Source organism: Sciurus vulgaris (assembly GCF_902686455.1).
Source record: "Sciurus vulgaris genome assembly, chromosome: 18".
NCBI classification, from domain to species: Eukaryota; Metazoa; Chordata; class Mammalia; order Rodentia; family Sciuridae; genus Sciurus; species Sciurus vulgaris.
In genome coordinates this window covers 26005978-26029743 of record NC_136479.1, presented here as the reverse complement: position 1 = coordinate 26029743, position 23766 = coordinate 26005978, and the positions used below count along the sequence as shown (strand labels likewise).

Below are 23766 nucleotides of genomic sequence, written 5' to 3'. Positions count from 1 at the left end.
CTCGAAACCACGAGGAGAGTGAGGCCGCCAGTGCCTGAGGCTGCCCAGGGTTCATGTATGTACAGGGGTGTTGGACAGGCGAGCTGGAGAGGTGTGCGGCCGCGACCGGCAATCCGCGGAGGGGCAGAGGCCCCTGAGGGCTGCAGGCCCTGGGAAAGAGTCTCCAGGGGCCAAGGCGCCCGTGCCCTCCGCGGATGCGCTGAGCAGGTGCGGAGACTGGACGAGTCGCAGTGCGCTGAGCGTTTGCACGTGCCCCGCATGTCCAGAGAAAATAAAGAGTTCGCCACGGTCGTTGAGACCCCAGCCCACCAACCGGACCCCGTAGGGCTCGCAGCTCGGCCCATAGGGTTTAATTTCCAAGATCCCGAGGCCGGAGGCCGGGGCCGCAGCGCCCACTGGAAGGCACCGCCAATTCCATACGCCCAGCACTCAGGCGGCGCGGAACCCCTGCGCTCAGGGGCCGGCGCCCCACCGACTCGGAGCCGCGCGGCCGCGACCGGAAGCCGCGGCCTGCACTTCCGGCGGGGGCGGGCAGAGCCACTTCCGGCCTGGCTGGTGCATTGAGTTCGCTTGTTGGCCCCACGTAATCACTTAGTTGTCCCGCGCCTGGTGGACGCGGCTGCGCTGTGGGTTCGGGCCGAGCCCTGGGACGCAGGGGGAGGCGGCGAGGGACCCTGGAGCGGATGTCCGGCCACTGCGTGCGGAAAAGCTCGGGCAGGTGCGCGCGGGCGCCTGCTTCCAAGTGCGCCGGCTGGAGCCCCCGCGCGAAAGCCGCTCGCTGCTAGTGTTGGACCCTGACTGTGCGAACACTGTTTGATCGACTCTTTTCTCTGTTTAAGCCAAAGCCTCCGTTGAGAGAGGGGCCATGGAAAGCAGACCGTTGGTGGTATCAAAACACAAATCGGAGGTGGTGTGCGGGGTCCCCACCCAGGTGGTCTGCACAGCCTTCAGCAGCCACATTCTGGTGGTGGTGACCCAGTTCGGGAAGATGGGCACCCTGGTCTCCCTGGAGCCCAGCAACGTGGCCAGCGACATCAGCAAGCCAGTGCTCACCACAAGAGTCCTCCTCGGGCAGGACGAGGTAAAGTGGTCGGGAAGGGACCCCGGGTGGAGTACAGCCCTCTTTCCCGGCTGTGAACTGTGGCAAGGTACTAAACACATACACACATACACACACACACAGAGCGACAGCATTTCCCGGTCTCCTCTGAGTCTCAGGGAACAACCTGCCCTTGGTGAAGCTTCTCACAGCCAGTCAGCATCTTTATCTAGCAGACTGTGCAGGGACTGATTCTTTAATGCAAGCCTCCTCAATTTGACCCTGTCATGGTACATTATGTTAATGAGTGGCTTGACAGCGTTCCCTTCTGCAGGCCTGCCTTTCATGAGTCCTTCCAGATTAGAGATACCTGGAGAGACAGGAATGCAGAAGACACCAAGGAATTAAATTTGATGATGCCTCCCTAACAGTTTGTTTATGCCTGCAGTGTGGAGTCTCATTGAGCTCTGAATCACTGTTGCATGGAGCCTACTGAGTGATTTAATGGTGGTGTGGGAAGCCAGTCAAAGTTCCCGAGGGAACCAAGGAAAACCAGGTGTTCTGCAGTCACAGTAGTTTGTGCCTTCTCTCCTCCAGCCTCTCATCCATGTCTTTGCAAAGAACCTGGTAGCCTTCGTGTCTCAAGAAGCTGGAAACAGAGCAGTCCTCCTGGCCATGGCTGTGAAGGACAAGAGTGTTGAAGGGTTGAAGGCCTTGAAGGAGGTGATCCGAGTGTGCCAGGTATGGTGACCTGGATCAGCAGTGCACACCGTTCAACAGGACTAGGCAGGAACTCAGTCCCCATGGCAGGGTCTCAAAGATCTCCCTCCTGCACAACCAGGAGGAAAGACTTCTGACTTTAACCCTTGAAGCTGAAAAAAACATCATGTCTCAGGAACTCTAACTGGTTACTGCATCGTGGAGGTGGCAGAAGCAGGTGTGCCTTGGACTCCCAGAGGTGCATCTACTTGAGGATGGAAAGCACCCGTCAACTGCTGTGACTTGTGACCCTCGGTGTGGGGTATCATTTGTAAAGGGAGGTTTTTTAAAATTAAAAGTAAATATGTATCCCAAAATACCTCACTGTACTTCTTAATAATACTAAGAAATAGGGAAAGTTCAGTTTAGTATACCTTAGGTAGAAGGAAAACTTCATGTTTGGCAAAAATGCAGTCTGGTTGATGGAATGACATGAACCCCAAGAATGTGTCTGCACACTGTCCTCTTCTCTCCTATGATTCTTCTGAGTGCCAGCTTCCATTCTGCTGGCTTTTGTACAGTCTTTCTGTGTGCTGGCTCCTGTGTGGGACCCAAGGCCCGGACCACAGAGTGTGGTGGGGAAAGGATGTGTCCGGAAGGAAGAGCATGTTCGGAAGCCAGGCATGGCAGGCACAGCAAGGGCAGCACCACAGGTGGGTTGCCCAGCTGGATGTGATTTCTATGATGGGGTCACTGAGGCTGAGGACCTTCTGTAGGACAATCCTGAGCTCAGGGGGGCTTAAAGGGTTTTAGGTCAGGTCAGAGCCAGCCTTTAGAAATGCTACCAGGACAAGGCCCTGGGTTCAGTTCCCAGCACCACCAGGAAAAAAAAAAAAAAGAAGGAGGAGGAGAAAGAACAAAAATACACTCTGGAGATGTTTGCAAGAATTGGTGGGAACCAGGGTCAGGCATCATCTTTGGGGCATTTACACCCTGACTTTTGCCTGTGGTGTGAACGCCTCTGAGGAAGGCAGTCTGGAGCCTGGCTCCCCTGCACTGAGGGAAGCATTGCTGATCGCAGTGCATGGGGAGTTCCAGAAGGTGACATCTGCACCATCTGGCTCTCTGAGTCTCCAGTGAGGAAGAGGCAGCTGAAGTTCGGAGAGGAGGTCATGAAGCAGAAGCTGACAGGATTTCAGAAGCAAGGTACCACTCGGGTGCGCTGGCATAGAGGGCACACAGAAGGCTCGGTGGCACCCATTGGTTTTTGAAATTAGCAAGGAACATTTTTACTTGGTTTTTGTCTGAGCCAGGGGCTCCTACAGTCCAGCGATTTTTCTGTTTTCTTTGTGGTACTGGGGATTGCACCCAGGGGCATCTACCACTGAAATATACCCTCAGGCCTTTTTATTTTATTTTGAGACAGAGTGAATTTTCCAGGCCAACCTTGAACTTGGGTTCCTCCTGCCTCAGCCTCCTGAGTAGCTGATTAGAAGTGAACACCACCATACCCTGTAGTCCTGCTATATTCGTGCTTTTGGAACGTTTCTCTAGAAACAGACGAGGGCAGGTGGTTTCAGACTACTGGTGAATTTAGAAGGTGAATGTGCTACAGGTGGGCAGGGAAATTAATGGTCCCGCAGGCTTGTTCCTTCCTCAGGACAAGTGCCTTGTTACCTCTTCCCTCCCAGTCTTCCCAGCAGATATTCAAGGAAATCTGTCGGTAGACACCAGCTCAGAGCTCAAGGACAGTCAGGGAGTCCATGTGGGGACCCTGCCAGACTTCCTGAAGGAAGTATGAGAGTGACCCAGGGCAGCCCCAGCCTCTCACCTGTGGCTGCAATCCCATCTCTGGCAGTCAGGACCCCAGTGACCAGGGACTCGCAGATGGCTCCTCCAGCCTTCCCCAGATAATGGCTTGTGCTAGCCTTTCTCTGCGTCTCCTGGCAGCTCCCATAACCTGCCCTGCTCTGTGCCTCTTCATTTCCTCACACAGGGCCCTCCCCTCAGAACCCCAATGCCTGGACTCCACAACCCTTACAGGTCACAAGGAAGTGGACTAAGGGAAAGGGAGTTGAGGCATGAGGCCACACCACAGCTGGAATGAGGAGCCCTTTGAACTGGGGGATGACTGGGCAGGAGGGGCCAGAACCCACTTTGGAGAACTCCACTTGACCCAGGAGCATCTTCAGATTGGTGTCTCAGAGCTGGCACAGGAGCAATGGTCTTTGTTCAGTATTTGCATATAATCATCCATACCAGTCATCTAAAAAATCAGATGACTTTGTCCAAGTAGCCACAGCTCCTCTTACCTAACATCTGGGGAGACAACCTACCTAGGACTCAAGTTCCATCCTGAGTCCACATCTGCAGCCTCCGTTTTCTCATTTGGTCTCTCAAGGGCAACAGCAGCACTCAGGGCCTGGCTGGTGACCCCTTCACCCTCACTGCCATTCACTCCACCTGAGTTGCAGACAGCTGCTCCTGAGGACTAGCTGGGATTTGAGTCCAGGTGAGGCACCTGGATCCCCGCTATTCCCTAGTCACTGGGTCCCTGGGTGACTCGCACCCTGTTTCCTTTTAAGTCACAGATAATCCTTGTAGGTGTCACAGGCAGTTTTGACTCCAGCCTTCTATCTGGTTCTGGTTTGACTTTCCTGTTCCAGGGCCTCTTAAGAGTCAAGCCCAAGCAGACTGTGCCATCCACTTGGGTCCCAGGGACCACCCCTGCAGCAGGTAGTGGAGATAGTTAAGGCCCATGAACAGGAGGTTGTTGCTCAGACCTGCAGGACAAGTGACTGCCTGGGTGTAAGAGCCCATGGCCTGCCCGACCTGAGGCTCACCTGTGGTTGGAGCCTGTCTCCCACACTGTCTCTGAGTCACACTTGGAGCTGCCCAAAGCTGTCTGGTCGCTGTTAAAATACAGACCGAGCCTGATGCCCTCAGCAGCTGAGCCAGTACCTTCCTGCTGTGCTCTGCCTGATAAACCTGGTGCACGCTGGACTTGGGTGAGAGCCAGGTGGGCCTTGCCTTCTGTATGCTCCGCTCTGCTCTCAACTGCTGGAATCAGGAGAGATCCTCAGCCCAGTGAGGAAATCTAGAGCCAGCAGTTTCCCTGGACAGAGCTGTCTGCTGTGTGGAATTGTTACTCCTGTAGATGGAGGGGCTGCGTGCGGTGCTTACCCAGCAATCAAACTGTAATTAACCACTTCCAACCATTACAGCCAAACATAAATAATGAACGTCTGCTCATCTGTCAGCCCTGCACACAGCAGGAGAGATTCTCTGCAAGGCTGTGCTGCTGGCCCTCTGCAGGGTATCTCTGAAGGCCATGCCCTCCCTCCTCTCAAGTGGACAGGGGAGTGTCCCTGCTCAGCCAAGGGCATGTGGGCACCATGGAGGACAGGGAAACCAGGAGGGCGGTGGTTCTTGATTATTTCAAGTAGCTCATCCAGGGGCTTGACAGTCCTGGGTTCCCCACAACCAATTATGACCACCCATGCGATGAGACAGTCACACCCAGGCCCACCAGGGAGCTGGCCTCCTCTGGTTTAGTTAGAAGTTGGGAAGTGAAGTGGAAGTCAGAAGAGGAGTCCTGGGTCAACGCTGGATCGGGCCCATGGGTGGGATATAGTTGGAGAGGCCAGCAAGGTGTGCCAGTGACTGCAGAGACACTGTCACCATGACTTAGAGTTTGTCATCACAGCAAGAAATAGAGGGCAGACCCTGCCTGTGTGGGTTGCCTCAGCCTGGAAACCAACTTCGTAAGTTCCAAAATGATGGTGAGAAAAATGCTCCGGAGCCTCGGGGAACTCAGAGAAGCTTTTAGAAGTGAGCCCGAGTCGGAGAACTGTGCTCTGGGCCCAGGATGCCCAGGGTGAGGTGGACGTGGCAGGCGCTGCACGTGAGAACAGTCCCCATGCGGCTCAGATGCTCATGCCAGCCCCCAAGGAGCCCCAGAATGGGCTGCGCAGACCACGAGCCTGTCCCAGAGCAGATGTGAATGCCTGGAGGGCAGAGGACAGACCATCCCCATGCGCCAGGGCCTGGGAAGGGACACAGGTAGGACCAGGAGGGAGGTGCTGGGAGAAACAGCAGCTGGAAGAGAGAGAGGTCTTCAGGCCACACTGGCCCTACACAGGACTTCCTGGCTCCCTCCCTGGCTACACAGCCACCAGGGGATGAGGAGCATTGAGGTCACCTTACGAATCGGAAGACTGAGGCTCAAGGCCCAGCAGTGACTTCTTGAGGCTGATTCTGACAGCCTCCCCACCAGCTCGCCAGGGGCCTCCCAGCCCCTTGCCAGAGCTCATGCCTGTCTGCCAGGGCCAGAGGATCATGGCTGTCAGCCCACGGAAGGCCCTCAGCTTGTGTCACAGGTGTCCTGTGGACAGGTGGGAATGGGGTCATGACCAGAACTGAGTGGCATTGCCTGTCCAGAGCCTCCCTCAGGCTCTTCAGGCGTAAAGGGCCCAAAGAAGGGAAGAGGCAGCAGTATGTACAGAGGGAAGGGCTAGAGGAGGACAGGCCAGTCACCAGAACCCTCAGTGCACCTGTGACATGGGCACCGCCACCCCACCCACACCCAGGGCAGAGAGATGCAGTGGCCACCCACACTAAATCTGTGGCCAAAACAAACGGGTACATATGGCAGGCAGCAAGTCTAAGGCCTGTGGCCAGAAGGGAGGGGCAGGTAGATGGGGCAGGAAGCGAATGGCTGGTCCCAGATTCTGGGGTGGGGGTGGCAGAGGGTGTGGCCGCAGCAGGGTGTTGTCCAGAGAGGCTGCTCCAGCAGGTAGGGCCAGCCAGGCTGGGAGGAGCCTGGCCAGGGAGACCAGTGATAAGGTAGCAGCAGTAGAGTCCGAGGGACCCAGGTGTCCTGGCTGCTGTGAGGAGGGTGATAGACACTGTGGGACACCCCTTCAGCCACCCTTCCAGGCCTGGAGGTGGCAGAGCGTGTCCCTTGTCTGGAGAACCGAAGCTGCAAACCTGCCCAGCGGGCCCTGCCAGCGGCTGAGAGCCACGGGGAGGTGAGTGTGCGTGGGCGTTGGAGCCACTCTGCGGGGCCTGGCGTTCGTGCTGGGGCCTCATGCACTTTATTGGGGTGGGGGCTCCTGGAGAACCCCATTCCTGAAATTCCGAGACTCACAGCCCTCTGCTCTGGCCCCAGCTCTACCCCAGAGTCCGGCCCCTCTCCGAGCCCAGGAAGTCACCTGATGACCAGAGGTGTCGGGGTCATGCCCCTGCTCAGATGGAAGGCCACACCCAAGGCTGGCAGCTCACCTTGGGGCAAGGGCAGGTGTAGACAGGCCCTGGCGGGCTCTCTCTAGGACTGATGCCGAAGACCAGGGGTAGAGGTGGGCACAGGAGTAGGGAGGGGAGAGCCAGCTGGCAAGATGAGGTCAGAGACCCTTGGTGGGGGAGCAATGTCCCCATGTCCCCAGAACGCTATCCCCTGGGATCTGGGGCCAATGACAGACAGAGCCAAGTCAACCCAAGGGCTGGAAGTGAGAGGCCACCCACACCTCACCTGACTGTGAACACCAAGCCAGCTGGGCCAGCAGAGCCCTGGGTCCCTGCAGGCCTGGCAGGCACCCCTTCAAGCACCTATGGCCACCTGCAGAGAGTCTCTGCTCTAGTGCCCTGGCCATTCATGGGGGTTCAGACTGCCCAGGGAAACTGAGGCTTAGGTTGGCACAGGGTTCACTCAAGTTCTCAGACACCAAGAATAGCCAGGGCCCCCACCCAGCAGTGCCAAACATGCCCATCCTGACTTCGGAGGCTTCTCCCGGTCTCAGGTGAGGAGCAACATCCTAGCCACTAGGAGGCGGTGCTGCCTGCGCTGGGGACTGGAGGAAGTGTGCTGGGGATCAGGGGATCCCAGGACTAGACCTGGGAGGAGACCCAGAGAGAGGGAAGAGGTGGCTCCAGGGTCCCTGGGATGGAGGGCAGCCGACTGAGCTGGCCTTCCAACTGGAGGCCCCTACCCCTGACCGCTGGGTGAGTGACCGAGACCTGACCACCCAGGGCCCTTGACTGCCACCATCCTGCCTCACCCCAGGGGTGGGTGTAGCTTGGTCAGAGCCGCAGCACTGCTGGAACAAAAAGTCCAGTGCAAATGTTGCCTGTGGCCTCCCTGGACATCCAGGACAGGAGGGTGCCAGGCGGGAAGCAAGAGGACCTGGTGGGCTAGCCTGTGGAAGCCCCGCCCCCTCTGCAGGCCCCAAGACGGATCCTTAGATACTAATTAGCAGGCCCAGGGGAGTCGGCTACCTGGCTGCTGGAAGTGGCCTTAGGGCCATGGGGCAACTTGGTGCAGCAGGGAAGGTGAGGCCAGGCCTGACCCTCCCTGGAGAGAAACAAGATGGTGCACTGGGGATGTGTCGCAGACCAGCCTGCAATGGCAGCAGGCCAGGAGCCAGGGCGTAGGGCAAAGGGCAGGCAGCTCTGTCAGGGTCAAGACTAAGGCATGAACAAGTCCTGCAGCTTCTCAGCCCCACAGCAACCGCCCTGGGCACTGGGGTTGCCGGATGGGCCAGGTCTCGTGGTCACGGTAAACAGTGGCCAGAGGTCCCACTGCCGGGATCCGGGCAGGTATATCCTGCCATGGACTTGGTTAACGTCCAGCCCCTGATAGGGAAATCAGGCCTAGCCTGCCCGGCGCCTCTCCTGAGTGGTGTGGACTGACACTGGCCTCAGGGCGGAGCCTCAGCAGCCAGAGAGCCTGCCAGAGAGCAGCCAGGACAGCCAGCCCAGATACCTACCTGGGGAACAGTCCACACCCTGAAGTCATCTGCTGGGGGTCTGGACCCCTGTGAGAGCCACGTGGTTACGAGCGGTCTCCCTGACCCCAGAACCAGGCAAAGGAGGATTGTCCCAGGCCCCAGCCTAGCAGGGACCCGTCTGCAGAAGCCCCCAGCCCCTGGCCTCCTCCACTTCCTCTCTTCATTACAGCCGGATGTCACCAGCCCAAGAGCCTCATTCCTCAGGGTAGTGAAGTGGGGTCAACCCACCTGCTTATGGGACCAGCGTGAGGCCCCAGGAGCATGTAGAGCCTGGCCACGGCCTCTCCCCTTCAGGCCCCAGGCAAACACCTGCTATTGGACATGGGGTGTAGCCCTGGCCAGGAGAGGCACAGGGTTGGGGGCTTTGGACTAGTGCCACCCTTGCCTCTGGGGACTCAGGCAGTCCTCACCCATGAGACAGCATGCCTGCCTTTGTGCTAGACTGTGGATGCCCACCAGGCCAATGGTCAACCTGGGTGGAGATGGGCTGGTGTCAGGGAGAAGCTTAGGTCTTGGGCTCATAGGCCAAAGCAGGGGACTGGTCTGCACTCTGGGGCCCTCTCCACTCCCCCCTATGGGTTATGACTCATCAAGGAATCATTCCCTTGAACCTCAGTTTCCTTATCTGTGAAGTGGGGCTAATAGATCTGTGCTCTCGGTCGGGTCCATGTGTGGTGTGGCCCACTGCTGACTGGTGCCCAGCCAGAACCTAGGGCTCCCATCTCCTGGTCTGGCCAAGTCTCAGTATGAAGCAGTTGCCAGCATGCGCTGGCTGCCTGGAAGAGTCACAGGGCAAGGAGTGCTCCACAGACACCCTGGGGCCTTGAGACCAGCATCCTCCTGATACCGCCGTTTACCAGTGACGAGTTCTGCTCCTTCTAATGTTGAAGATTGAACACTAGAGAAGCAGCCAAGGCAAGCATATTAAGCAGGTTTTATTTAAAGGAATAATACAGACTTCTCCCGGCAGGAAGAAGGGGGCCGTGGCTGATGTTCTAAAGTCCCAAGAAGTGAGCGCACCCTACATCTTTTATAGGTTAAATTCTCTTTTGTTCTCCAGTTCTTGCCCCCCTTGTCTCTCCTTCCTGCCTAAGTGACTAGGCCTGGTTTTGCATTGAGAAACCATGGGCAGGGGGAGGGCTAGGGTGATTCAGGCAGATAAGGGCCCAGGAGGCATTTTTTTTTTTTAATTTTTTTTCCTTGAATATTTTTTTTTATTGTAAACAAATGGGATACATGTTGTTTCTCTGTACATGGCGTAAAGGCATACCATTTGTGTAATCATAAATTTACATAGAGTAATGTTGTTTGATTCATTCTGTTATTTTTTCCCTTCCCCCCACCCCTCCCACCCCTCTTTACCCTCTATACAGTCCTTCCTTCCTCCATACTTGCCCCCCTCCCTAACCCTAACTCTAACCCTAACACTAACCCTTCCCTCCCCCCCATTATGTGTCATCCTCCACTTATTAGCGATATCATTCGTCCTTTGGCTTTTTGAGATTGGCTTATCTCACTTAGCATGATATTCTCCAATTTCATCCATTTGCCTGCAAATGCCATAATTTTATCATTCTTTATGGCTGAGTAATATTCCATTGTATATATATATACCACAGTTTCTTTATCCACTCATCAATTGAAGGGCATCTAGGTTGGTTCCACAGTCTGGCTATTGTGAATTGAGCAGCTATGAACATTGATGTGGCTGTATCTCTGTAGTATGCTGATTTTAAGTCCTTTGGGTATAGGCCAGGAGGCATTAATTAGCAGCCCCTTATTTGCAGTCCTTGATAAAGGAAGGTAAATTTGGTAATCAATGGCCTCCGGAGATCCTTGACATTCTATTCTTCCAGGGGCAGTCTCCAACTTCCAGAGGCAGATGACTTTATTTCCTCGATTTGACCCGATCCCCTATTTCTACACTAATTACCTGTTCCCAATTCTGGCTTCACTCCCAGGGGAGGGGAGGCAGAGGATGGACACCCCAACCCTCCCCACTCTGGGAACCCTTCAGTTTGCACACGATGAGGCCAGCTCAGGGGGAGAGGAAGGCCGGTGAGGGGACCGGAGTTGCAGTCCTGGCTGCAGACAGCTTGGAATCCTGTTGGGAAGACCCTGGAGTCCCACAGATGCCCAGCAGGGGGCAGCACCAGCTCAGAGAGCGGTAGGACAGAGGGCCTTCCCTGCAGGCAGGTGGCTCAGGGCCTGGTACCTACAGTGTGCTTTGTATCCTGCTGTGTCCTTCCAGGGGCAGAGCTGCCACACACAGCCAGGACCCCAGGTGTTGGCCTGCTGGATGGTCAGGAACCTAACGGGCAGGGATTGAGTGCCTGGGCCCTGCCTGGACTTAGGGACCACAGAGGCATGTTGACTGGAACTGCCTGGGTAGGTGAGGCAGCAGGTGTAGGAGCAGAGGCAGGCCAGGTGGGGCGTCACCCGAGGAGGGACAGGCAGACCGATTCACCCAGTTCCCACCTCGACCAGGCCTTGGACTTCACCACTTCACAGATGGAAAAACAGACCAGAGAGGCAAAGGGAGCTGCCTCGGTGGCCAAGGCCATGGGCAGGACAAGGGCTCAGGGCTCAGGATGTGTCTGGAAGTGATTCCGTCAGGAGGCATAAAGGCTGGGTAGAGAAGGCAGAAGGCCCAGAGCTGGGCCAAGAGGGACTGCCTCATGAGCAGAGCTGCTTCCAGAGTGCAGGAGGTTCTGGAGTGGATGGGCTTCGCAGCCGGGCCAGGGCTCTCAGAGCCCCTCCCAGGGGCAGTGGCTATGCAGGAACAGCTCAGGTGGGGCATCTGTGAGGACAATCCGGAAGTGACACTGCACCTGGCCTCCACCATCAGAGAGGGGCCAGCCAGGGCTTTCCAAGGATCACAGACCCTTAGGGTCACAAGCATCTCAGGCTGATGCCGAGACCCCTTGCAGCTGGCAGAGCTTTGGGCCAAGGGGATCACCAGACCTCTCCTTTCCCACAGCGGGATCTGCCTCTGAGGAAAGAGTAGAGCTTTGGAAGTCCCCGGCCTGTCTAGTGTCCAGGTCTTGCATCTTCCCAAAGCTATGACCCTTCAGAGTCTTCCCAGAAGCTTGGCCCTCTGACTCCAGCCAGGGAAGTCCTTCTGCTAAATAACCACCATGCTTCCTGCTGTACACTCAGTGTCAGCCTAGAGAAGGACCTGAGGCCTCGTCTCATGCTGGGTTCTGGTAACAGACTAGGGAAGGGCCAGAGTGGGTCAGATAAGCCCCATCCATATCCTGACAATCAGTTTTCATGCTTCAAAAGGCACTTGTCTCCATAATTGTTCATAATGACCACTATATGGCCAGAGAGCACTGTCCCCACACCTGAATTCCATTTTTTTTTTTTTTTTTTTTTTTTGCGGTACTGGGGATCGAACTCAGGGCCTTATGCTTGCGAGGCAAGCACTCTACCAGCTGAGCTATCTCCCCAGCCCCTGAATTGCATTTTTGCAGGGTCCTGTGGGGCAGGGCAGGAGACCCAAGGTTGGCACCTTTGGCAGACACCAGGGACTCATTTTGGCTGCAGATGCAGACCACCAACTGCCACCCCTGCTGAAGGGGCCCACAGCCCCGAGGGCCACCTGCATGGCAGGCCCTGAGGGGCTGCAGACAGCAAGCCAGCAGAACCTCAGATGGAGTGTAAAGGCGGTCTGGGACAGAAGGACACTTTCCAGAGGTGACATCTGAGACTGCAGGATGAGGAGGAGTCAGTGCAGAAGGTCCCAGGCAGGGGGCAGGTGGGGCTCAGAGGAGTCCCTGGACTTGGATGCAGGAGTGGCCCTGGGCCAGCAGGCCAGGAGTGGGGGCTGTCAGGGGCCAGACAAAGTGGGGCCTGAGTCAGAGTCCTGGGGGGAAATGTGGGGATGGGGAGGGAGAACTGGGCGGGTCCCCAGCACTTGATGGGACACATGGATAAGACCCTGGACACATGGATAAGCCTCTTAGTCCCCAGGTCTCATCTTCGAAAAGGGACAGTCTACCTGCCAGTGCCTCAGGGAAGGTCAGATAGCATAAAGGACAGGGGTGTGAGGTGAGGCCCGAATGCATAACAGACTCATGTGCATCCACAACAGGACCAAAAGATGGAGTGAGGAACAGGCAGGGGAGCTTTTCCATAGAGGCAGGATAGCCCTCTAGCCCCACTGACAGCCCCCAGCAAGGACCAGTGACCCTGCCCCCTTCCCCAAAAGTCAGAAATGTTAGTTGGGCGTGGTGGCACAGACCTGTAATCCCAGCACTTGGGAGGCTGAGACAAGAGGATCAGAAGTTCAAGGCCAGCCTCAGCAACTTAATGAAACCCTATCTCAAAATAAAAATGGAAAAGGGCTGAGGATGTAATTCAGTGGTAAAGTGCCCCTGAGTTCAATCCCCAGCACCAAAAGGACAGGGCAGTGCTGGGATGTGGCTCAGTGGTAGAGTACCCCTGGGTTCAATCCCCAGTGTCACAAAAACAAAACAAAACACACACACACACACACACACACACAAACACGCATGCACGCACACACAAAAAATTGCCCCTCTTGAGGCCAGGATGCTCCTTTACAATCCAAGTTCAATTCACAGAATATGATAATATGATTCACCCATTTTGGGGGCAGGTACCAGGTATTGAACTCTAGGGCGCTTGGCCACTGAGCCACATCCCCAGTCCTATTTTTATTTTATTTAGAGACAGGGTCTCACTGAGTTGCTTAGCACCTTGCTGTTGCTGAGGCTGGCCTTGAACTTGCAATCCTCCTGCCTCAGCCTCCTGAGCCCCTGGGATCATAGGTGTGCCCACTGCACCCGGCTGATTCACCTGTTTTTACATGAACAGTTCAGGGCAGTCTCTGTCTGGTTCAAGAACTTCATCACCCAAAAGAAAGCCCGTGACACGAGTTCCCTACCTCTTCCTCCCCTGCCTGGGCCACTGCACCTTGGCCCACTACAGCCCCTCCTGCGTGTCTCTGCTGCCGTCAGTGGCTGCCTGGCCATCTGGCACAGGCAGGTGAGGGCACCTGGTGGCCAGCAGTTTCCTGGAAGCCAGCTGCCCTGGGCAAACCAGGAGGGATAGAGTGTCGACAGGGGAGGAGACAAGCCTGGCTCCTCCTCATCCTGGTCCCTCCTCCTGCTGGCCCAGAGACCAGGTGGGCCAGTGGGCAGGTGAAGCCTCACCCGCCAGGCCAGGCCTGGTGCAGTCCTACCACAGTGGCCTTGCCCCACCCCCAGCAAGCTGCCGGCAGGGGCCACGTGGCCACACAAATGACCAGCCAGGCTTCCCCAGAGGCCAGGCCTCCCAGGGCCGGGCCAAAGAGCTTCCTGCCCGCAGAGGTAGGCTCTGGGCTCTGTGACCGCCAGCCAGAGGGTGGGGAGGAGGCCACACAGGGCTGCCCGGGTAGGAGGAGGGAGGTTCCAGGTGTCCTGCAGCTTGTCGAGGTTCTAAGCGGCAGGCATCTGGGCAGAGCAGGTGAGGGGCGGCCAGGGCGCCTGGCCATGCCGGCACCTGGACATGTTCCAGAGGGTCCCAGGGAGCTGGCAGGCCGGGATAGGGGCGGCGGCTGGCACTGTGACTGGACTGCACTCCCGCTGCTGGATACAGAGCCTTCGGGCCTCTCCCAAGACCACCGGGCCTGCAGGACGGGGTTCCCCGCGTCCCACACCTGAGTGGAAGTAGTCCCAGGCCCCTCAAGTGTGGGCCCCTGAAAGCCCAGGTCTCAGCGGTGGAAGAGCTTCTCCGAAGGGGCCTCCAGGTGCAGCGAGGCTGAGCCCCGTGCAGGGAGGAGGTACCAGGGGCTGCCGGGGTCAAGGTCATGTGTTGGAAGGTCAGACCCAAATTCCCAGAGGGCACAGGTGGCCATAGGTGGGCTCTCCGCCCAGGAAGCCAGGAATGTACTGGGGCCAGGCAGCGGCGCCGAGGTGGGCGCAGCCTGGCAGAGCGCCCGCCTCCCCTCCGACTGCTGTTGGAGGCTGCACCTCAGCCTTCTCTCCGCCTCCTCCTTCCCTATGCAGATGAGTGAAGCCTCAGGGCTGCTGGGAACAGCCGGAGTCCCCCTGGTGTCCCTGACCTGGCCGCAGCCCAGTCCCCTGCCGGCCATGCCCATGCTGCCGGACGGGCCACAGATGGACATAGTGGGGAATGGCTCCCAGGCGACTGCCCAGCTCTTTCTCACCACCGCGCTGGCCCGAGGTGTCTCGGGCATCTTCGTGTGGGCTGCCCTGCTGCTCACCTGCCACCAGGTAAGCCTGCCCACCTCTGAGCCTCCCTGTGGACTCCAGTCTCCATGGGACATGGGCACAGCCCAGGCTGGCCCCACTGGTGGCCTCTGGGATAATGGGATCTCAAGTGATGGCCCTCAGGACTAGACATGGAGGCCAGCTGGTCCAGGGGACTTCAGGGTGACATCAGGCCTGGGCATGGGAGACTTTCTCCAGGAGCCAGGCCTGAACACAGGGCAGGGCACTGACCAGGCACCACCGGCCGTCTCCTTGGCCCCTGGCCCTGCTCACCGAGGTAGGTGGCATAGTCTGACTTCACAGTCGGGAATATCGAGGCTCTGAGAGAACAAGGCTTACGTAACTGAGAGGAGCAAAGGCCTTCTCTCTTCAGAGTCTCGGTGTCCTAGAGAAGGCTGGAGACAGTTGGACTTTGCTCTGTAAGGAGCTTCAGGAGGAAGCAGGAAACAGGGAGCTGGGAGCCGGCAGGGGACAGAGGAGCAGGGAAGTGGAGCTGGGTGGCAGGGAGCAGGGTCCAGCCTGGCTGGAGGGCACTGGGTTCCCGGAGGGGCGACTCCCACCCAGTCTCTGCCTGTGGGAACCTGGAAAAGCAACATTGCCACACCTTGGCCACACGCAGCACCTCTGGCCTGTCACCAAGTGGGGAGACAGGACAGCCCCCAAGAGGGAGGACTGGTGGGGCCTATCAGCCAGGAAGGATCAGGGAGTAGGTAGGCAGGAAGTGGTGCCCAAGCTGGGGCTGGACATTGGGGGCGATGGGGACAGGGTGGTCCTGACCATTCTCCAATAGACAAAGAGGTGCAGGAAAGCATTGGCCAGCCTGGCAGGCAGAGGTGGGTAGGAGGAGCCCCCGTGTGGCCGGGAGGGGCCGCCTGGGCTGGGGTGCTGGGGAGCTCTTACAGGAGCGTGTGGAGGGGAGCTGGGTGTACCTAGCACTGGGCAGGATGGACGGGCAGGGGAGCCCAGGGGTCTCCAAGGCAGAAGGTAAGAGCAGATGCCCTTTCGGTGACAGCCCCCTGCTCCTGGTGGGTGTCCAGCATATAAGGGGGCTCGGTGCATGTCTGAGGGCAGAGTCCAGAGCCACAGAGGACACATGGACAGCCCTTCCTGTTAGACCACCAGAGCGGGCTTCCCAGAGGAGATAGTGGCTGAGTATTACACAGAGGCCATCTGCATGTGGCTCCAGCCAGTGTCCTGGGGCCACAAAGCCTGGGCAGGGCTCGTGAGACCCCTGGGGCTGCTGCTTCAGGCCCTGTTCCCCTCTCACACCCATGCACCACTGCCAGGCCCACCTCACTGTCCCTTTAGACCTGGCTGGACAGATAGGGGCTTGACCCCTCACTGCAGACAGGGAAACCAAGGCCAGAGAGGACAGCAGCTTGCCAAGGTCACCAGGCAGTGCCAACCGGGGAGAGGTCTCCTGGTAGCTGGCCATGCCAGGTCCTCCCACTGCACCAGCAGGGGACAGTGTGCCAGATAAGGAGCCGGGCCCGATGCCAGCCTCTCCTCACTCCCCGCGCCTGACCCTGTGGCCCCGCACACAATGCCCCCTCCACACAGCACGCCCTCCACACCCTCCTACAGGGCACCACCCCAGGAAGTCGTCCCTGCCGTGCCCTGGAAGGGGTCCATGCACCCGGGGCCCCAGCCCCTCTTCCTCTTCAAGCCCTGGTCCCTTTTGTCATGTCCTCATAGAAAACATGGACAATCCAGAGAGGGTTAAAGGTGGAAACCATACTCCCTGTGTTCTCTACTGCCCAGGGGTAAGAGACTGGATGAATCTCCTTCCATTTTTTACCAGGCATTTGTGACACTGAGGTCCCATGAGTCTTTCCATTTTTTTAATATATATTTTTTCATTGTATATGGACACAATACCTTTATTTTGTATTTATTTATTTTTATGTGGTGCTGAGATTCAACGCCAGTGTCTCACACGTGCTAGACAAGCACTCTAGCACTGAGTCACAATCCTAGCTCGAGTCTGGTCATTTTGGTTCTGAGGTGTTGCATACTATTAGAGCACTTCATCATGGGATGCTATTTTGAGCATATTTTTACTGCCTGCATATTATTCCTTCCTAAGCTTGTTCCACTGTGTGGCCAGCCCGGCCCTCCCTTGTGGGGTCCAACCAGTCACTTTCTATATATTGCTATGGTGAACAGCCTTGTGCACGAATCTTTTGCTTTATTTTGGGATTTGCTTCTAGGAGGTGGGCGTGGTGGCACACGCCTGTAATCCCAGCATCTTGGGAGACTGAGGCAGGAGGATCGCAAGTTCAAAGCCAGCCACAGCAACTTAGGGGGGCCCAAACAACTCAGTGAGACCATTTCTAAATAAAATACAAAATAGGGCTGGGGATGTGGCTCAGTGGCTGAGTGCCCCAGAGTTCAATCCCCAGTACCCCTCCCCAAAAAAATTGCTCCTAGGGATAGATTCCTAGAGGGATCAAAGAGTGTAAGCCCCCATTTATGTATGATGTGTCAAGATGCAATATACTGTCATGCATAACTAATTAGAACAAATTTTTACAAAGGGTGTAAGTTCTTCCATTATCCTCCTATTGAGGACCTACCCAATCAGAGCCTAGGGCTTGTCCCCTCCCTTTCCCCAGGGTCTGACAGTTAGTGGGGCTCAAGTAATTTTTGCAGAATGAGTGAAAAGATGAATGAATGAATGAATGAATGAATGGGTGTCTCCATTGCCAGAGGTTCACCGAGAACAGTCTTGTGCTCAAGGTGATGGTGCTACACGTTTAAAAACTATAAAATACACTTCCTCATCACAAAATATGATAGGTATGTGAGCTAATGAACACGTTAATGGGCTTGATTTTGCCTCCACAATGTGCATGTCTGTTGAAACGGCAGGTTGAACAACTTAAGTATGTACTTTTTTTGGTACTGGAACCCAGGGCCTTTTCGTGCTAGGCAAGCACTCTACCTCTGGGCTACATTCCCAGACCAAAATTTTTGTGAATTAATAATAACATGTTTAGCCAGGCGCGGTGGCACACACCTTTAATGCCAGTGGCTCTGGAGGCTGAGGCAGGAGGATCATGAGTTCAAAGCCAGCCTCAACAATTTAGTGAGACCCTAAGCAACTCAGTGAGACCCTGTGTCTAAATAAAATATAAAAAGGGCTGGAGATGTGGCTCAGTGGCCAAGCGCCCTGGGTTCAATCCCCAGTACCAAAAAAAAAAAAAAAAAAAAAAAAAAAAAAAAGACTGCCCCTTGGAGTCGTCTAGGGAACATGGGAAGGTACAGGTGGCTGGTGGCACCCCAGAGGAGCTCTGCCACTGCTCCCACCTCCTTCAGGGCGCCTGGGTGGCAGGGTGGCAGGGGCAGCCGACCACCCGACCCTGCCGCTCCGGCCCAGATCTACCTGCACCTGCGCTCCTACACGGTCCCCCAGGAGCAGCGCTACATCATCCGCTTGCTGCTCATCGTGCCCATCTATGCCTTCGACTCCTGGCTCAGCCTCCTGCTCCTGGGAGGCCACGAGTACTACGTCTACTTCGACTCCGTGCGTGACTGCTATGAAGGTGACGCTCGGGGCCACGTCCGGTCTGGGCGGGTGGGATGGCATGGGGGGCCTGGCCCCAGAGCCCTCCTCCTGTCTGGGGAGCCCTGACAATGGGTGAGGCGGATGCCGAGGGTGGACTGCAGGCCGCGTGGGCGAGGGGTTGCAGCCACTGTGCTCACGGGACAGTTGGGCCAGGCCAGAGAGGCTGGCTCATGCCATGGGACGGCCCGCCGACTATGGGCTGGCGGGAGCCGGCGCGTGCAGGGCTCCTGGTGGGCCAGGCTCACAGCAGCGCCTCTGTCTGCCCTGCAGCCTTTGCCATTTATAGCTTCCTGAGCCTCTGCTTCCAGTACCTGGGGGGCGAAAGTGCCATCATGGCTGAGATCCGGGGCAAGCCCATCAAGTAAGCTGACCCACAGAGCCCGTCTACACCTGAGGCCCAGGACAGGGCAGCCCAGCCGCTGCTGGGGACTTGTCCTTCCAGAGCCTGTGACTTCCTCTCCCCAGGTCCAGCTGTGTCTATGGCACCTGCTGCTTGAGGGGCATGTCCTACTCCATCGGATTCCTGCGCTTCTGCAAGCAGGTAAGTGGGATCTGACTCGCGGGCTCCTCCGCCCCTCTCCCCACTCTCTGGCCGCCCAGCAGGAGCAATGGCCAGGCTTGGGTCCACCCTATCTTTGTGCTGGGGGCAAGCTCACGGCCAGCTTCTGTCCCCCACGGGTGCCCCGGTGCCCGCCCCAGGCCACGCTGCAGTTCTGCATGGTGAAGCCCATCATGGCCGTGGTGACCATCATCCTCCAAGCATTCGGCAGATACCGTGATGGGGACTTCAGGTAGGGCAGGTGTGGGAGCAGGAACCCAAGGGGCACAGGCCTTTGGAGGCGGGGCTCGGCACAGCCCAGGAAGGGCCCCTCCTTGCCCACGCAGGCAGGCAGGGTCCCCTCCTCATGGGAGACTGCCAGGGGAGGCGAGGTGCAACAGAGGAGCTGGCCTTGTCACACATGGGGACAGGGCTGCACACCCCAGGCAGTGGTGGCCCCCGGCCCCCAACCTGAGGGGCCGCCATGGAGGACGAGGGTTGGATGTGAGGGTGCACAGGCTAGGAGCCACACACACCTGCCTGCTGTGGAGCAGAGCAGACTGGTGACACGGGAAGCAGCCCCGGCCGGCTCCACACAGGCTCCCACGCATCACAGGCCAACACACCGCTCACACCCGCACGCGGCACCTGAGCACACACGTGCACTCCCATGTCTACAGCAGAAGGACCCATTCCTTCAGACTGTGGCCAGGTAGCTTTCTGACCCGGCAGCAGGGCCGTGGCCGTGGAGGGGAGGCAGCAGGTAGGGCTCCCCAAGGCCCTGCTTCCCTCGGTGCCATCTGCAAGCCCTGGAGGGAGCCGGGCGCACAGCTGACGGAGCTCTGCGGGCCCAGCGTCCACAGCGGCTACCTGTACGTGGCGCTGGTCTACAACACCTCCGTCAGCCTGGCCCTCTACGCGCTGTTCCTCTTCTACTCCGCCACCCGGGAGCTGCTGCGGCCCTTCGAGCCCGTCCTCAAGTTCCTCACCGTCAAGGCCGTCATCTTCCTCTCCTTCTGGCAGGGTGTGTGACCGCGGGGGCTGCGCCACGACCGGCCTGAGTCCAGGAACTGGGTTCCGATTGCACCTCGTCCCAGGCCTTTGTGCCCCGTCCCCCTATTGTAGCTCAGAGCAGTGACCAGTGCTAAGCTGGCAGAGCCCAGGCACGGGGACATGAGAGGTCCACCAGCCAGTCTGTCCTGGTGGCTGGTGAAGGGAAGCCCTGGGGGTGCAGGTGGAGGCCGCAGAGGCTACCTGGGCCCTACCAGGCCCCTTGTGGGTACTTGGTCCCTATTTGTGGAGGATGATGACCAGTAGGCCATGGGAGCTGGGGTGGCCCCAGGCCTGGGGCTGGACATGGCAGGGCACTCAGGAATCCCCACCCCTCCCAACTCCGCTATTCCCAATGGAAAGGAGGTCTGAAACCCTCCGCCAGCCCTGTCAACCCCAAGCCAGTCCCTTGGGAACCCTGGCCGGTCCCCAGGGGGAGTGTTGGCCGTGACCGGCCGCCTGACCAAGGCTGGTGCCTGAATGGCTATCTTCACCCCCAGGGATGCTGCTGGCCATCCTAGAGAGATGTGGGGCTATCCCTGAGGTCGAGGCCATCGATGGCACCAGGGTCGGGGCTGGCACGCTGGCTGCCGGCTACCAGAACTTCCTCATCTGCATTGAGATGCTCTTCGCCTCCCTCGCACTGCGCTATGCCTTCACCTGCCAGGTGTACTCAGAGAAGAAGGACTCACCAGGTGAGCCAGGCCCTGCCAGCTGGGCCCTGGAACATCACAGCCCTAGGGATGTCCACTGGCTGGACAAGGGGATGTCCCCGTGCTGCCTGAGCCAGGCTGGCAGCAGCTTCCAGCTCTGAGGGAAGTGGGATAGACTGGGACCATGGCCTGAGGGTCCCTTGGTGATGGGGGTGGGTGTCTGGAGGGGCGGAGCTAGCATCCCTGGTGAGTGGGCCACCTGGGCCAGATGGCCAGTGGCTGCCAAGGTTGCTTGGCTCCCACTAGTCAGTGAAAAGCAGCCAAGAGCATGAAAGACTCCCACCAGGCCAGCCCAAAGCTCCCCCAGAGCTTTGCGGGAAGTGGGACCCCTGGCAGGAGGGCCTGTACAGGGACAGGCCCCAGCACCAAGACTGAGGAGGAGCTGGGCTGGCCTCAGGAGTCCTGGGGTCACCCTCTGCTAAACAAGGCCAAGGCCTAGCTATGCAGGAGTCCCAGGGCTGGGCATATAATGGGGGATCTGGCAGGGAGCCCTTTGCCCCAGCCCACGTGCTTTGTGCCCCCAGGTCCCCCAGCACCCATGCAGAGCATCTCCAGTGGCCTCAAGGAGACCATCAGCCCCCAGGACATCGTGCAGGATGCGATCCACAACTTCTCCCCTGCTTACCAGCAGTACACACAGCAGGCCACCCAGGAGGCCCCAGGGCCTGGCCAAGGCAGACACCCCTCACCTGGCACCCAGCCCAGCTCTGCTAGTGGCTCTGACAGGGGTAGGAGGAGCCAAAACCTGGAGAAGCGCATGCTGATCCCTTCAGAAGACCTGTAGGGAACTCAGGGTGTCCAGTGCCTGCCTGGGGACCCAGGCTGCCCAGGCCTCTGGAAAGGACAGGCCCCCTACCCACCAACCCTCTTGCCAAAGGTGCAGGCTTCACACTCATGCCAAGGCTCAGGGTGAGGGGTGGGCCCACTTCCCTGGGAGAAGACACCTGGACAAATTGGACAAGCCTGAGGACCCACTGGCATGACCTGGACATCACCTGCAGGGCGGCCCACATGGGGCAGGGTGCTAATGTGACCACTGGGGCTTTGGCTACAGGGGCCCCAGGGGAGCTACATGTTGGCTGCTCCTTTGACGTGACAGGTAGATAGATGGATGGTCAGACCCCAGGCCAGGCAGCTGCAGGAAGGGATGGCCAGGGGACGGCTGGGCAGCCTGGGCTAGCAGAGGAGACAGGCACTGAGGGCCTGTGCCTGCTGTGGCCATCTTGGGCATGTGAGGAAGGCTCATGCTGCTCCACCCACTCCAGCCATTGGGAGGTGCGAGGTCCCCATCCTGGGGCCCTCTGGCCATGTATGGAACCACCAGGACTTACCAGTGACTAGCTGCTTCCCAGTGAATCGCCCTTATTTATAGATAAATGCCTTGGATTTTTAATGGCTTGTTTACCTTCTGTTCCTGCAGTCAGTACCCCAAGTCACAAACCACAGAGGGGTGGTCTACCAAGGCCCATCGTTCTAAGCTGGGTGTCAGGAAGGGGTCTCAGTCCTCTTCCCTGCCCCGGTGGCTGCCCAAGGCATTACTCAGCACTGCAGGCCCCAGAGCGCGGATTCTGAGACGGGACCCAGTTTCTAGGGAGTCAGAGCAGCCCCCTCCCTCTGAGCCTCGCTTTCCTCATAAAATGGAGCTTCCGTAGGCCCCACCCTGCAACCGCCCAGAGTGCCCGGGCACTGGACTCAGACCTGGGAGCTGTCCTCTCCTCTTCCTCTTTCCCACATGCCCAGTACCCAGAAAGCTGAGCCTGACAGGCCCTGCCTCAGAGCTGGAGGGCCCAGTGGCCTTGGAAACATGGGAGAGAGCAAAGGGAATGGGGGGGGGGGACCTCCCAGAAGGCCTGCCCTGGGCCCTGGCACAAGGGGCATCTTCTCATGAGGCATCCCTGGCAGAGGGGACTCCCAGGGTAAAAAGTCTGGGTCCTGCAGTTCTGGTGGGCAAAGCCTAGGGGGCTTGGGAGAGGTGTGGGGATCCAGGCCTGGCTGGCCAGGCAGACTCACCAGATGGGAAAGATTGGCAGGCACCACCCAGACGCCACAGCTCCTGTCCACCCACCCAGCTGCCCACTCCCACAGTCACGGGAAGAAGAGGGCAGCGTGCCCAGGATCTTGGCGATCAGCTGTGCTGAGCAGTGTGAGAGTCAAGGGCCACTCCCCTGCCTTCTTGCTCCCTGGGCCTAGGAACAGGGGAACTCAAGGCCAGTGGCTTCTGGGCTCAGCGGGACTGCAGATAAGATAGGCCAGGCTCCTCCTTGCACCCGGCTGTAAAGAACCACCCACACCCCGCCACCTTATCATGCCTCTGCAGCTGACAGACCCATCGGGAGGCCCCCCACATTCTGCTCCATCAGCAGGATTGGGAGGGGGCATCTCTGCTCTCCCCAGAGACCTGCTGACCAAAGAGACCGTGGGCAAGCTTGATGCCAGGCTCAGTAGATGACCGATGGGGCGGTCTAGTGCCTGGTCACCAGTGGGCTGGCTCGCTCCAGCCCTGCCCTGGAGAGGACATCCTGTGGGTCTGAGGTACCTAGAGCCATGTGCAGAGAGCAAGTGGGCAAGGCTCCCCTCCTGCAAGCCCAGAACCATGTGGCTCCAGGGCACTGTCCTTCTCTGGACATCACCCACATGTGCCAGGAGCCTACACAGACTAAACCTTGCGACAGCCGGGGAAGGGGAGTAAGCCCAGAGAGGTCCAGCAAGTTACCTGAGGTCACAGCTGGCAGGAGATGACTGCACACAGATCCACTCTCCACCTGCCACCTGCTCCTCCACCTGCAGACGGGCCCCTTTTCTTTCTAAGACAGCAAATAAAGCCATGTGGGATGAACATGGCACCCCGACTCACACCACATGCAGGTAGAACACTGCCATTGAGCGGCTTTAAAGAAGCCCCCAGGCTGAGCTCCACTCATCTTTTGAGGGAAACATGGGCACATGAGGGAGGAGAGGTGGGTGGCTGAGTGGCTTCAGTCTCATTAGGGCTGATGAAGAGGGGCGCCCCAGTTACAGCCCCCACAGGGGCAGAGGAAGTGGCTGCTTGGCAGGCAGAAACTGGCTTGCCTACCCAGCATTAAGCAAAGTTACCTGACTTGCCTAGGCCTCAGTGTTCCCATCTGTGAAATGGCC

General features: G+C 58.1%; 2 protein-coding genes across 6 annotated transcripts; both read left to right on the top strand.

The window, feature by feature from the left end:
* The first annotated feature begins 519 nt into the window (after nucleotides 1-519).
* PSMG3 (proteasome assembly chaperone 3) lies at nucleotides 520-2117 on the top strand. The gene is made up of 2 exons (XM_079120680.1): nucleotides 520-1081; nucleotides 1637-2117. The coding sequence occupies exons 1-2, from the start codon at nucleotides 866-868 to the stop codon at nucleotides 1787-1789; spliced, it is 369 nt and encodes a 122-aa protein (XP_078976806.1). The 5' UTR covers nucleotides 520-865; the 3' UTR covers nucleotides 1790-2117.
* Nucleotides 2118-6537: 4420 nt separating this feature from the next.
* On the top strand, nucleotides 6538-22024 carry TMEM184A (transmembrane protein 184A). Of its 5 annotated transcripts, none has more exons than XM_079120641.1 (9): nucleotides 6538-6768; nucleotides 14538-14765; nucleotides 18142-18307; nucleotides 18601-18691; nucleotides 18796-18871; nucleotides 19030-19121; nucleotides 19723-19892; nucleotides 20419-20613; nucleotides 21156-22024. In XM_079120641.1, the coding sequence occupies exons 2-9, from the start codon at nucleotides 14538-14540 to the stop codon at nucleotides 21413-21415; spliced, it is 1278 nt and encodes a 425-aa protein (XP_078976767.1). In that variant the 5' UTR covers nucleotides 6538-6768; the 3' UTR covers nucleotides 21416-22024. The 5 variants fall into 5 exon arrangements, with proteins under 5 accessions (XP_078976767.1, XP_078976770.1, XP_078976766.1 ...); XM_079120644.1 differs by lacking the exon at nucleotides 6538-6768 and adding an exon at nucleotides 13549-13859; XM_079120640.1 differs by lacking the exon at nucleotides 6538-6768 and adding an exon at nucleotides 13654-13859 and having other exon boundaries at nucleotides 18178-18307.
* The last annotated feature ends 1742 nt before the right edge of the window (nucleotides 22025-23766 follow it).